This window comes from Triplophysa dalaica, chromosome 3, assembly GCF_015846415.1.
Source record: "Triplophysa dalaica isolate WHDGS20190420 chromosome 3, ASM1584641v1, whole genome shotgun sequence".
In the NCBI taxonomy this organism is placed as follows: Eukaryota; Metazoa; Chordata; class Actinopteri; order Cypriniformes; family Nemacheilidae; genus Triplophysa; species Triplophysa dalaica.
Window position 1 is genome coordinate 19,902,569 of NC_079544.1, and position 12,984 is coordinate 19,915,552.

At 42.8% G+C, this 12,984-nt stretch overlaps 1 protein-coding gene across 1 annotated transcript; it reads left to right on the top strand.

Annotated features, from left to right (window-relative positions):
* The first annotated feature begins 7,545 nt into the window (after positions 1–7,545).
* Positions 7,546–12,852, top strand: LOC130418497 (prolyl 4-hydroxylase subunit alpha-2-like). The gene is made up of 15 exons (XM_056744699.1): positions 7,546–7,652; positions 7,756–7,995; positions 8,218–8,314; positions 8,514–8,659; positions 8,824–8,949; positions 9,041–9,280; positions 11,102–11,253; positions 11,374–11,550; positions 11,681–11,736; positions 11,835–11,931; positions 12,061–12,111; positions 12,202–12,240; positions 12,341–12,409; positions 12,500–12,596; positions 12,747–12,852. The coding sequence occupies exons 1-15, from the start codon at positions 7,571–7,573 to the stop codon at positions 12,842–12,844; spliced, it is 1,767 nt and encodes a 588-aa protein (XP_056600677.1). The 5' UTR covers positions 7,546–7,570; the 3' UTR covers positions 12,845–12,852.
* Positions 12,853–12,984: the final 132 nt, after the last annotated feature.

A 12,984-nucleotide genomic window follows, 5' to 3' on the forward strand; every position in this document is an offset into this window, starting at 1 on the left:
AGAAGAAAACAGAGAAAGTTAAAAAACATGAATTTTGCAATATTATAAGCCCAAAACAGTACTGGCATCCCTCAAATGTATTTGTATGTGTTTTTAAATCTTCAGCAATGGCACTCTTACCCATGTCAACAGAAGGCTTGTTGACTGACAAATGAGAGGAAAACATTAAGAATGGGACGGGTGCTGTAATCTGGCAAAAAGATGCTGAATAAATATGATCCAGTAAAGCACTATCTGATTCATTTAATAATGAAATAAACACTTTCACTCACCTGTGGGCAGGTTGGAAGACTTGGATAATTCACTAAGATTAGTTTGCTGAAGTTAAACTTGTAGGTAAAACGTTTAACTTTGGTCTTGCGAAAAATTCGCTCATTATAGTAATACCTGGTGATAAAAGAGACAATTTTTTATACACAGTCAGAGTAAAAATATGTATGTGTATAGAGATTGATGTCTGTTCATGTACTTTAAAGCTCTGCTGAGTTTGTCGTAATTCATGTGCGGCTTGCCCTTCCTCTCCCCCCACAGATTAGCCAATCTCTCCGGATCTCTGATCACAAACTCCCCCCACTCGCTGCCCCATGCAATAGCTCCGCCCTCATCACGCCCCAGCAGCTCTAATAAAGTGAAATAATTGCACCTGCCGGGAACCAGGGGTTGGAGAAGGGATACAGCTATGGCCGGAAGTGGTGCAAAATCTCGTCATATAATTACAATAAATAATATAAAGGTTAAAAATATTGATTATACTGAATTCAGCAAGTAGTGGTTTCAGACTGACATTCATGGTTTGTCTAATACGTTTGTTTGGACAGTGGAAATGCAAATATAAGTCTCAATGTTTTTTTCTCCAAACACAAAATATAACAATACACAATGCATGTGTGAGTATGAACAAGGTTCATTATTTTACAATTCTGCTCCTTTCCTTATTAACAATTTTTTGATTCTGTCTAATAGTCGAAACATGGAAATTAAAATACATAAATAACCTTTAACTCTAACTTTTAGTTTCAGTTTCTGCATTAGTCATGAGGTTCATCCAAATAATGGTTGCCATTGGAACATTGTGTCTTGCACCTGAAAAAACACAAAGGTGTTTTTCCTTTCTGTTTGTCTATTGTCACTTGGAATTAACTGAATGCTACTTGTTTTATCACTTCACGCAAAGCTCTTGATTACACAACAATCTCAAAGGAATTGAAACCATGATTGCGATAATGATTTTAAAACAGGTGCTGACACATTATGTGTTTCGTTATCTTGTCGTAGATGCTGGTTCACATAAGTTTTGCTTTTGTTTTCTCCGAACAATAAGTTGCTGTCAAATGTGGGTGTGTCTCCAAATGATTTACTTAAACTCTGCCAGTACAGGTAAAGATGCACTTACTGTTGTGGTTCAAATGCCAGTAGCTGTTAAATGTTTTTAGGTTTCAAAGATAAGAAATGGCTGTAATGAAACTATTGTTACTTGTGGCATGTGTCTGGACTGGCTCAACTGCTGGGCATGAATTTTTCTCATCAATGGGTAGTGTTTCTTGAATATTTCAAAATTAATCATTTAATTTATTTTCATTATCACCAGTGTACATATTAGTTTGTGTTTGTAAGATTTGTATACTGTATTAGTCTTCTATGGTGTTGTCTAGCCCTTGATTTATTAAATTATGTATTCATTTAGTACTTATATTATACTAATATTATAAAAAATAATGACAGTATTAGCCATGCAGCGGCTATGCTTTTGAAATCATAAGCATTGATTATTCTTCTCTTTCTGGGTTTATAGCTAGTAAACAAATGAGGTAACACTTTACAAAAAGGTGCTATTAGTTGTAGTAAATGCATTAGCTTACCAGCTAACAATTAACAATTTAGTTTTTCAGCATTTATTAATCCTTGTTAATGTAAGTTCATGTCAATTCACTTATTCATGTAAGTTCATTGCGCATTAACTAATATTAACAGTGACAACGTTTAAAATTCATAATGTTTTAGTAAATGCTGAAATGAACATGAATTAATATTAATAAATGCTGTATTAGTATTGTTCATTGTTAGTTCATGTTAGCTTATGCATTAACTGATTGTTAACAAATAGCACTTTATTGTAAAGTTTTATCAAACCTTTAGTAATATCCATTACAGTTTCTTATGCACTTTAGCAAGACAAAACTCTTCTTTGACAAGTAAGTATAAATGTAATTCTTTGAAAGATCAAGTCATGCAGCTTGTGGAGGAGGAAAGAAACCTTGTGAAGCTCTTCAGTTCATATATCAAGACTGAAGAAGAGACTTTAAAGACACTTCAGAGGTAAAAACTCATGTTTCCTTGGCATAATAACGTCTTGGTTGCGTATGTAACCTCAGTTCCCTGATGGAAGGAACGAGACGTTGTGTCGAGAACGACAGATGGGGTTCGCCCTTGAGAACCAATCAACTCTGATTACTATAGAAAAGGCCAATGAAATAGGCGAATGAAATTTGCATGCCGGACTCCGCCCCCGGATGTCCGGTATAAAAGGAAGCCGGCGTGCAGCATTCATTTACCTCTTGTTCTGAAGAGCCTGATAGCCTCTCACGACTGCAGCAGAATACGATATGTGTTTGTGGCATAAGGGACACAACGTCTCGTTCCCTCCATCAGGGAGCTGAGGTTACATACGTAACCAAGATGTTCCCTTTCTGTCGGTCTCGACAGATGGGGTTGCCTATGGAAAACGCCACAACGCTGTATCGCGTCAAATTCTCTAGCGAAGCGGTGGTAACAGGCCTGGGCGTGTCAGCTCGATGCTTTCGTGAAACTGTAACCGTCCAGTGTGGTGGTCGGGGGGTTCCAGAGCTTTCTTGGAGAAAGATGGGTACAGCCCTGACCGGTAACCTTTCACGGACGGAGGCCTTAGCTCTCTACTGGCGAGAGGCCGTCCGGCTCGGGTTTACACCGGGTAAGCGCAACTTCCTTAATTAGGGATGCGCTGCAGAGGCCACCTCCTACCCGTGGGGAGGAATATGGTGGATATAGGTATGGTCTCGTCCTTGGAGGAGAACTGATGAAACGTGCGGACTGAGTAGTTAACCGCGAGGTGGAGGTCCACCTGGGGAAGCTCATGGGTTACCAGGAGTGGGAACCATTCTCATGAGGATACATCAGACGGAACAGCCCACGGAGGGGGTGTTACAGACGTCCGGTAGCACTAGGTCCGGTTAGAGCCATCTGTGATAGTTCATATGGTATCCCGGCCTAAGGGGGAAGGCTGCTCTGCTCAGCCAGCCCCAGGGTGTGCTTGCTTAGTGATGGATGGAATGCCTGTTCTTAACTAGTATTTGGGTAAGAAGGGAGGTTGGTGAGATACCTGTTCTTAGCCATATGTTTGGGTAAGAAGAGAGGTAGATAGCACACTGACCAAACCTACTAGAGGGTGGAAAGGTGCTTTCGCAGGCATACGCCCCCCTCGGATGCCAGTCCTACATGTCGCCATGTAGGACGTGGGGCTAACACCGGGTTTACGCGCAGGTTGTTAACCCTTGCGAAGGTGTTTGGGCGTAGCCCATCCCGCAGCTCAACAGATGTCTGCTAGGGAGGCGCTTCTGGCCAGTTCCCAGGAGGTGGCTATACCCCATGCGGAGTGAGCCCTCACTGCCAATGGGCATGGGAGATTCTGAGATCGGAATGCCGTCGTAACGGCATCCACAACCCAGTGAGCCAGCATCTGCTTGGAGACAGCCTTCCCCTTTTGCTGTCCTCCAATACAGACACTTCTGAGCTCTGCGTGCGGTCCGGGTAGAGGCGCAATGCATGCGCTGGACACAACACAAATCAGGTTGGGTCTTCCTCCCCGATGGGGAGCGCCTGCAAGTTCACCACTTTGCCCCGGAAGGGAGTAGTGGGAACTTTTTGGGCACGCATCCGATAACTCAAGAATGTCTCAAGATAACGTGAGAGTTTCCAGGGCCGAATTCAAGGCAATCCGGGGACACGGAGGATGCTCGGAGGTCCCCTTCCCTCTTGAAGGAAGCGAGCGCCATCAGGAGGGCCGTCTTACTCAGGTGAGGAATATCGGAACCTGCGAGGGGGATTCCCCCCTCTCGCGCCCCTTAGGAACATGGTGACCAGGTCGTGTCATCCTAGAAACTTTCCATCGACTGAGTCGTGATGAGTGGCGATAGCGACTACATTCACATTCAGTGTGGAGGGGAGATGTTAGTCTCCAGTCTCGTAAGTAGGACAACACAATCCTGATCGAGCACATCAGTGGGTCTTTCTCGTTGAGAGAGACACCAGGACAAGAAGAGGCGCCGTCTAGAGGCGTGTAACCGCCTAGTAGATGGGGCCCTAGCCTGGGTGATGGTCTCCGCCATACAGGGGGAGTAGCCAACTCAGGATCTTCTCGTCCCGTCTAGAGACCAGACATGGGTGTTCCAGAGGTCTGATCTCGGATGCCAGAACGTGTCCTTCCCCTGAGAGAGCAGGTCCTCTGTCAGGGGAATAGTTCAGGGGGAGTCGCTGTCCAGAGCATAAACTCTGAAGCCAAGTGTGGTTAGACCAGTGCGGTGTAACCCATTACACTTGGTGCTCCTGTGCAAGGAGTGCCTGTGCAAGGAGGCTCCTGGGGGGGAAGGTGTGCTTTCGCCCATCCCGCGGACAGCTGTGCGCAAGGATATCCGTGCCGAGGGCTCTGCCTCGGACAGGGAATACCAAAGCGGGCAAATGGTGGTGTTGCGGGAGGCGAACAGGTTTACCTGGGCCTACCCGAACAGCATCCAAATGAGCTGGACTGCGCGGGGGTACTGCTGCGGACAGTTGCGCAGACATGGTGACAGAGTTGAGTTCCATACCGAGAAAGAGGATGCTCTGCACTGGGGAGAGCTTGCCCTTCTCTCGGTTGACCTGGAGTCCAAATCACCAGGTCCCTTTGTGTACATAAGATCTCGCGAGTGTGCCAAGATAGGCCAGTCGTTGAGATAGTTTGGCACCCGTACACCTTCCTCCCCTCAGGGAGAAAGGGCGGCTTCCACGATCTTCGTGAAGACCCGTGGAGACAGGGACAGACCGAAAGGGAGGATCCTTCAGGTCCATTGCCATGAACCAATCCTGACACCTGATAGTTGTCAGGACGCGCCTCTGCGTGAGCATCTTGAACGGCTGCTTGTGAAGGTGCTTTGTTCAAGGTACGCAGACCTATGGCGCAACCCACGGTCTTGGAAACGATGAAGTGCGGGTTGTAACCCACTGAACATCTTGGTTTAAAGGGACGAACTCGATGCCTGTTTTGCCAGAAGGGTGGTGACATCTACTCGAAGTATGTAGGCGTCCCTGCCTCTGACAGAGGGAGAGATGATGCCCCGAAACTTGGGAGAGTCTCTGGCGATCTGAATCGAGTAACCAAGATGGGCCGTCCTCATTAGCCACCAAGACAGTGTGGGAAGCTCTCGAGCTCCCAGGGACTGTGACAGGGAAACCAAGGGGACTGTCTGCTTCACCATTCCCACGGAGGGTGGTTCAATGGCTCGCAGATCTAACCATGTCGCGGGAAGAACCCCGGAGGGAAGGTTGGTTCTGCTTACTTACCTGCCTGGCGGGACAGCTGCACGCACTGTCGGTTTGAGAGTGGTAGCAGCTGTCTTGTGTGTTCGACCCTGCGCCTCGCCAGGGCATGAGGTCGGGTTTGCCGGGCACAGTCCAGTGGAGTGTACGATCGGCTAGAAGGAACACCCAGGGGGAACAGAAAAACTCTTTGTGAGTAGGTGGGCGCCAGGCCCTGAAAAGGGCCCGGCTTTGGTGACGAGGCAGGACGTCCCGTAACCGACCGATCAGAGCCGTAGCTGTGAAAGTCGGGCCCGATGTTGTTCTCTCTGGGGTCTTCCCGTCAGTGTCACTTCTCTCGAGAAGGTTGCTGATGGGGTGGGGGTTTCCCTTTCGACCTCCGCTTCCCGTATGCTGCCTGTGGGGGCACAGGAACCAGAGCCGATGTCGAAGGGGTCCTGGGCTGCCGGGAAGCAGACATCACGTGAGATCTCGGAAGCCTCTGGGCGGCCGAGTCACTGCACGGTAAAATGTGCCTAATCACCACTGTCTGCTTCTTCAACGTCAAAAACTGCTGGGCAAAGTCCTCGACGGTGTTACCAACAACCCACCTTGCGAGACGGGTGCAACAAGAAAGCGGACTTTCTCGTTGTCACTCATCTGTGCAAGGTTTAGCCGGGGGTGTCTCTCCTTGACCACTACCGTGGACATCGTCCGACCCAGGGCCCGTGCCACCACCTTAGTCGCCCGTAGAGCGCTGTCAGTGGCGGCACGGAGATCCTGCATTATACCCGGGTCGGCCTTACCCTCGTGAAGCTCCCTCAACACCTTGGCTCTGCGGACCTGCAGGATGACCATGGCGTAGAGAGTGGAGGCAGCCTGGCCCGCGGCAGCGCAAGCCTTCGACACCAGTGATGCCGAAGTTCTACACGCTTTGGACGGTAGGCGTGACCGATTCCCCCAGGTGGTAGACGCCCGCGGCACAGGTGTCGCCGATGTCACGGCCCGAGTAGCAGACGAAATGGGGGCTGGTTCCCGTAGGAACACAGCCACCCGTGACCGCAACTTCTGAATGACAATCTGCCCGCAGTGCGGGCAAGATGTGTCAACGAATGGTGCTTCAGCGTGCTGGACGCCCAGACACCTAACGCAGCGATCGTGTCCATCCCCCTCCTTGATGAGGCTGCCGCACCCAAGAGAACAGCGGGACATGCCGCGCTGGAGAATGCTCAGTCAGTCCTGAAAAGGACTTTTTAGAAAAAATCTCTAACACCTTCGGAACCGCCGAGACGCCCAGGGGAAGGTCGCTGCAGGTAGGGACGATCCGCTGCTCTACGTCGTAGATCCGGCAATGTAGAAGAAGAATTCGTTGAATTCGTTTTGTTCGTAGTCATGAGCGAAGGCTCTGAAGAACAAAAGGTAAATGAATGCTGCACGCCGGCTTCCTTTTATACCGGATATCCGGGGGCGGAGCCATGCATGCAAATTTCATTCGCCAAATTTCATTGGCCTTTTCTATAGTAGTCAGAGTTGATTGGTTCCCAAGGGCGAACCCCATCTGTCGTTCTCGACACAACGTCGAGAGACCGACAGAGAGGGAACATTACAACCCAAAACCAAAGTACTGTACAGTTTTTCATAATGCAGCATTGTTTTAAAGTAGACGTTGTACATGTCTCTGAATAAAATAAATACATTCAATTGTATTTATCTTCAATCCAGTGATCTTCAGACTCTTAAACTGTCTGTAAACTCAGAGGACCCTCTGAGAAATATGAATGACTCTGTGGTAGTTTATAAACTCATCAGACGACTGAGGATCCTATGGTTGTCTATTTTACAGACCACTACAATAAGTCTTCATATGGGTGAGATCTTTCTAAAGATGTATTTATGCAGATCTGCATGTACCATAAGCCTTTTAGCTATGCATTATTAAACTTTTGTGGATCACCATACAGTATTATATGGTTTTGTTCTTGTGTTTGATAATCTTGTAGACTATCAGGAGTGGTTGCTCTCAGATTCACCCGAGTTCCCATCAATGGAAGATTTGGATACTGCAGCTTTAGGACTGATTAGACTACAAGAGATCTACAAACTCGACCCAGAGGACATCACAAAAGGTGGAATGTCTGCATTTCTGCAAACTGGTCATTTTAATGAGGAGAGCATTTTATCTTTCTTTACATCTAAGTTTTTTTTAAATAATCTTCAATGATATCACAGGAACTCCTTTCAGTGAGGATGAAGCTTTCTATTTGGGGAAAGTCGCCTATCAGCAGAAGAAATTCCAGCATGCCTTTCAATGGTTTCTGTACAGCCTGAAAATGCTTAATGATCCAGAATCCTTACATTCAATACAAAGTGTTAGCAGACAGCAGTTGCTAGAGTACCTGGGCTCCTCTGCATATCATTTTGGAAGCCCATCTGTGACAACTGACTCCAACAAGCTTCTTCTTCATCTGGGTGAGGTTTAGAGTAGTAGCTGATATGTTAACAACAGTTTTTAATGAATAGTTTTATAAGTGACTGTAAATTGTGACCATATGTAATTTCTTCAGTTGTATACCTTATAAATACACAACAATACATAAATAATTTCTGTAATAATATCCATATACATTTTCCTACTACATTCGGCAAGAAAATGTTTCCTGACAATTAATTGTCAATTTAATTGTTTGAAAGATAAAATCATGCAGTTTGTGAAGACAGAGAGAAACCTTCTGAAGCTCTTCAGTGGCTATATTGATGCTGAAAAAGAGAATTTAAATTTCCTCAAGAGGTAAAAACGCATCCATTCCCTTCACTCTATAAAGCATTAATGCAAGTAAACGTACAGTACTTTATAATGTCTATGCGTTAAATATCTCCCTATTCTACATTAGTAATTAGTTATGTTTAACAATCTTTTATGTTGTTTCATATTGAAGATTGTCATTCAATGCATTAAATACATTAAATTAATTTGATCTTCAATCTAGCGATCTTCAGACTCTTAAACTGCTCTCAGACTCTCAGAACCCTGAGAGAACCATGAGTAACCCTGTAGATGCTTACAGACTCATCAGGCGACTGAGAGAAGATTGGTTGTCTGTTTTACAATTCACTCAAATAAGTCACTATAAGGGTAAGATTTTATTTGAAATGTACACATCTGCATCAAAATATATTTATAGAAATAAAGGGAGAAAAAAGTGTTATCATGACATAAACACTTCAGTAATATTATTGAACATTTCTTTATTCAACATAGTTGATATGGTTTTGTCCTTGAACTTGATAATCTTGTAGATTATCAGGAATGGTTGCACTCAGAAACACCAAAGTTTCCATCAGAAGAGGATTTGGAGGGTGCAGCTTTGGGACTGCTTAGACTGCAAGAAATCTACAAATTCTACCCAGAGGACATCGCAAAGGGTGACATGTTTGCATTTCTCCTTTAATGTCAAACAGTGTTTTTCTCTTTTAAGTTTGTTTTTCAAGAATTTCATCTGCAATGAATTCACAGAAACACCACTCAGTAAGGATGAAGCTTTCTATGTGGGAAAAGTTGCATATCAGCAGAAGAAATTCCAGCAAGCTTTTCACTGGTTCCTGTACAGTCTAAAAATGCTAAATCATCCAGAATTCGTACTTTCAATACAAGGCATTACCAAGCAACGTTTGCTACTTTACCTGGGCTACTCAGCAAAACAATTTGGCAGTCTGTCTGTGGCAGCCGACTTCTACCGGCAGCTTCAATATCTGGGTGAGGTCTACTTGTGTCAACAATTAATTTTTCAACCATTATCAGATTAATGAGGGATAGGCCATAATATCATCATAAATGTGATTTGAGACCACATGTTATCGCATACTTTTACAAAGTATTTCCCTGTATGTTTTACGCAGAATTTTTCCAATGGTTCATATTTTTTTAATACTCAACCCGTATCTCCAACCAATGAAGCGCCGGACTGCAATCTCAAAAATACACATAAGCACACTGTTAGCCCTTACCTGCTATTTTTACAGTCGTTTTTTGGCAACACTGTTGCCAGCTAGTTACTGTAGTAGGTCATACATCTGCAAAACCTCTTAAATTTGTAAGTCACCTTTCGTGTTATCAGTGTTCATTTTAGTTGGGCTGTTGGCTCTCATTGTTTAAAATGATCATCCTGAACTGCTTACTTGAAACATGTTTGTTTAAGAAAAGGACACAAACCACAAAAGTGACCATACTGTGGGACAATTGTAATGAAGTGATGTGAACCAGTAAAAAAAGGATTTAAGTATTTAAATTTCCAAAAGTGCTCCCACTATATTTAGTCAAAACATGAAGCTAGAGCAAGACATATGAATCTCAACAATGGTGACAATCAATTGAACTGCATCATGCTGCAATGCATACTGAGTGCATAGTACAAAACTCATTCATGATTGTTTGCCACCATTAATGAGATTTGTATGTCAAGTGTCTAAGTGTGTCTCAATTGCAAAGAAAGATTTTTTGGAAAGAGATTTTCTATTATAACAGTTGTGTTATGGTTTGCACAGAAGAACCCAAGCGCAGGCAGCAGTACGGGGAACAACAAAGGTATTTTAATAAACAAATAAAAACCCACGATGGGGAAAAGGCAGGACACGATACAAGGGAACAAAAACCAAAAGACTTCCCACGAGGGGGCAAAAACTAAACTAAAGCAAGAACTATGTCCACAACAAAACAAGGTAGTCACAGGGTAAATTAGCAACTCACATAGAAGACAAGGCAAGGCACGACCAGGACAAGATACAAAACGAACAAGCACAGGACAATGAAACATGAGGACTATTTCAAGGGGAACAAACATAGGATAATTAATAGGGACCAGGTGACACAGATCAAACACTAAGGGAAAGCTAACGAGACAGAAAGGGCGGGAACAGACGAGACTCGGGGAGAGAGTATGGAAAGCCAAAAGGTCAAAAACGTCTCTCCCCACATAAAACAGGGAATTCTGTTTTGGTTCTGCCTCAAGACCAAGAATTAGCCAAACATGATAGGCAGAACCGTGACAAGTTGTTATCACTTTACCAAACATATTTTAACAAAGAATAAATGCTGTTGTATTATTGTATAGTAATCAACTTTCTGATGTATTTTCAGTAATTAAGCAAACATGAAGTTGCATTTCCTGAAGAGTCTCTTTCAGTGTTATTGAATATGTGTAAATAACAAAGTACTTATGCAACTTCTGTAAAAGACAATGAACCGCAATAAAGTCAAGAGTCCAACTAAAGCAAACACTAATCACCATAATGGTGACTGAAAACATCATGAAACCACTGTAATAAACTATAATATTTCTGTTAATTCTCAATAAGATCTTACACAGATGACAGAAATAAAGTGAAAGTGGTGTCTGTGATAAGTGAAGATGATAAGGGCTAACAGTGCACAGTGAAAGAAACAATAAAACACAACGAATGCCTGTTTTATAATTCTATTTAAGAAGGCCAAATAATCTCTTTAAAGAATCTATTTAGTCTTTGTCAGGACTAATTCAAATAATTATCTACTGCTGTCCTTTCAACTTCTTTAACCCAGACCCAACTAATGAGGAGATTAGAAATGAACTGAATGAGATAAACAGAACCTCTCAACCTAATATAACCTCACAGCCTGATATAAACACACTGAATGCAACACATTCAAGTAATTCCTATGAGGCATTGTGCAGGGGAGATGCTGACCAGAGGGCAAGTCCAATTTCTCAAATTTAAATAATTATTTCAGGCTAAATTACAAATGACAAATGTGAAACTCCTTTTTGTGTTAATATGACCTTTTTTTGTACTTTCTCATATTTTAAAACTCAGACCTCCAGGAGGCAGAGGATGCTGTCCTGTAGATACAGCACAGGTGGAGGAAACCCCAGACTGATTTTAGCACCACTGAAAGAGGAGATCGAATGGGATAAGCCCCGAATCGTCAGATATCATGACATGATATCAGACAAAGAGATCGAGATCTTGAAGAATCTCTCTAGACCTTACGTGAATATCCAACACACAAAACACTTGCACACACAAAAATGTTTACACATATGAATGGGTGTTTTGGTTCTTTTTGTATTGTACACTTGGCTTTATGATGCAGATGTATTATTTTTGTTTTGTGAACTAGCTTTCTAGGTCTCAGACTGGTTTAGGCACAGTCTCGAATATCCGTATTTCTCAAAGGTAAATAACCTTATGATGATTAAGAGGGCAGTACTTGGCATTATTTAAGGAGTTAAGTCAAACTTATTATATGAGGAAAACTCTCTTTTGGTTTTTAGTGTGTTTCTGAAAGTAGACAACATTGTGGTTGTTCGGGTCAATCAGAGGATTGCAGACGCTACAGGACTGTCTATGGAAACCGCTGAACCTCTACTTGTAGGCTGCAGTCTTATTAAAAACAACAACAGTTAGCTAGATAACCAATAATTTTATAGCGTTATTCAACACTGCTCTGCCACATTTTTATGCTATTGTATACTCTGATCTTGTATAATCATATTTTAGGTTCAGAATTATGGGACTGGAGGCAGATATGAACCACATTATGACGCAGGGGTAAGATCAACATGCTCAAATTATTGTTGTTTACATCTTGATGTATTGACCAAGCTATTAAAAGTAAACCTGAAAACAATTATCTCACAGGATGATCAGAACGAAAGGATTGCTACATTTCTAATTTATGTAAGTTGATGCTAGTGTCACTCTCTAAAAGTTGGGTAACAACCATTATAGTCAGTTTTAACAATCCATTTAAACAACTAATGATGTGCCTCTCCTGTAGATGAGTGATGTGGAGATAGGGGGCGCCACTGTGTTTCCTAAAGCTGGAGTTGCACTGCAACCCAAAAAGGTAAAACCCTTCCTTCTGTAACATACTGTTTGTGTATTACTATCATTGCTGTAATTTTTTTATTTTAAAATCATTTCTCTGCACCTGTAGGGTTCAGCTGTGTTTTGGTATAACCTTCACAAGAATGGTGATTTGGATTTTAGAACAGAGCATGCTGGATGCCCTGTCTTAAGGGGCAATAAATGGGGTAGGTTTTAATACCTTAAATCTGAAATATTTTCATATTAACAGAATGATAAAGTCATGTGAAACATATTTCTTAAAGTGTCCATGTTTTGGCACTTTTGATCAGCTCTTTATGTTAATTGTAAAATCAATGTTTTTTTGTGGTTTTTAGTGGCCAACAAATGGATCCATGAGTTTGGCCAAGAGTTTACAAGACCCTGTTCTTTATCAAAAGGGAGTAAAAAACACATTACATTGCAGGAGATGTAGCCCTTTTTAACGTATGCATTTTTAATATTTAATTATTTACAGTCTACAGGTAGTATGCAGCATCTCTTATATACACAATTGTTATATGTAATATGTAAATGTAATACTAAATAAATAATGAAATTCTTTTACTTATACTA

What these genes read in the sequence shown, in the direction of transcription:
- LOC130418497 (XM_056744699.1), top strand. Translation starts at nt 7,571, where the DNA reads ATGGAAGATTTGGATACTGCAGCTTTAGGACTGATTAGACTACAAGAG. An exon ending in AATATCCGTATTTCTCAAAG is followed by an intron (nt 11,737 to 11,834) that starts GTAAATAACCTT and finishes TTTGGTTTTTAG; the next exon opens with TGTGTTTCTGAAAGTAGACA. An exon ending in TTGCACTGCAACCCAAAAAG is followed by an intron (nt 12,410 to 12,499) that starts GTAAAACCCTTC and finishes CTGCACCTGTAG; the next exon opens with GGTTCAGCTGTGTTTTGGTA.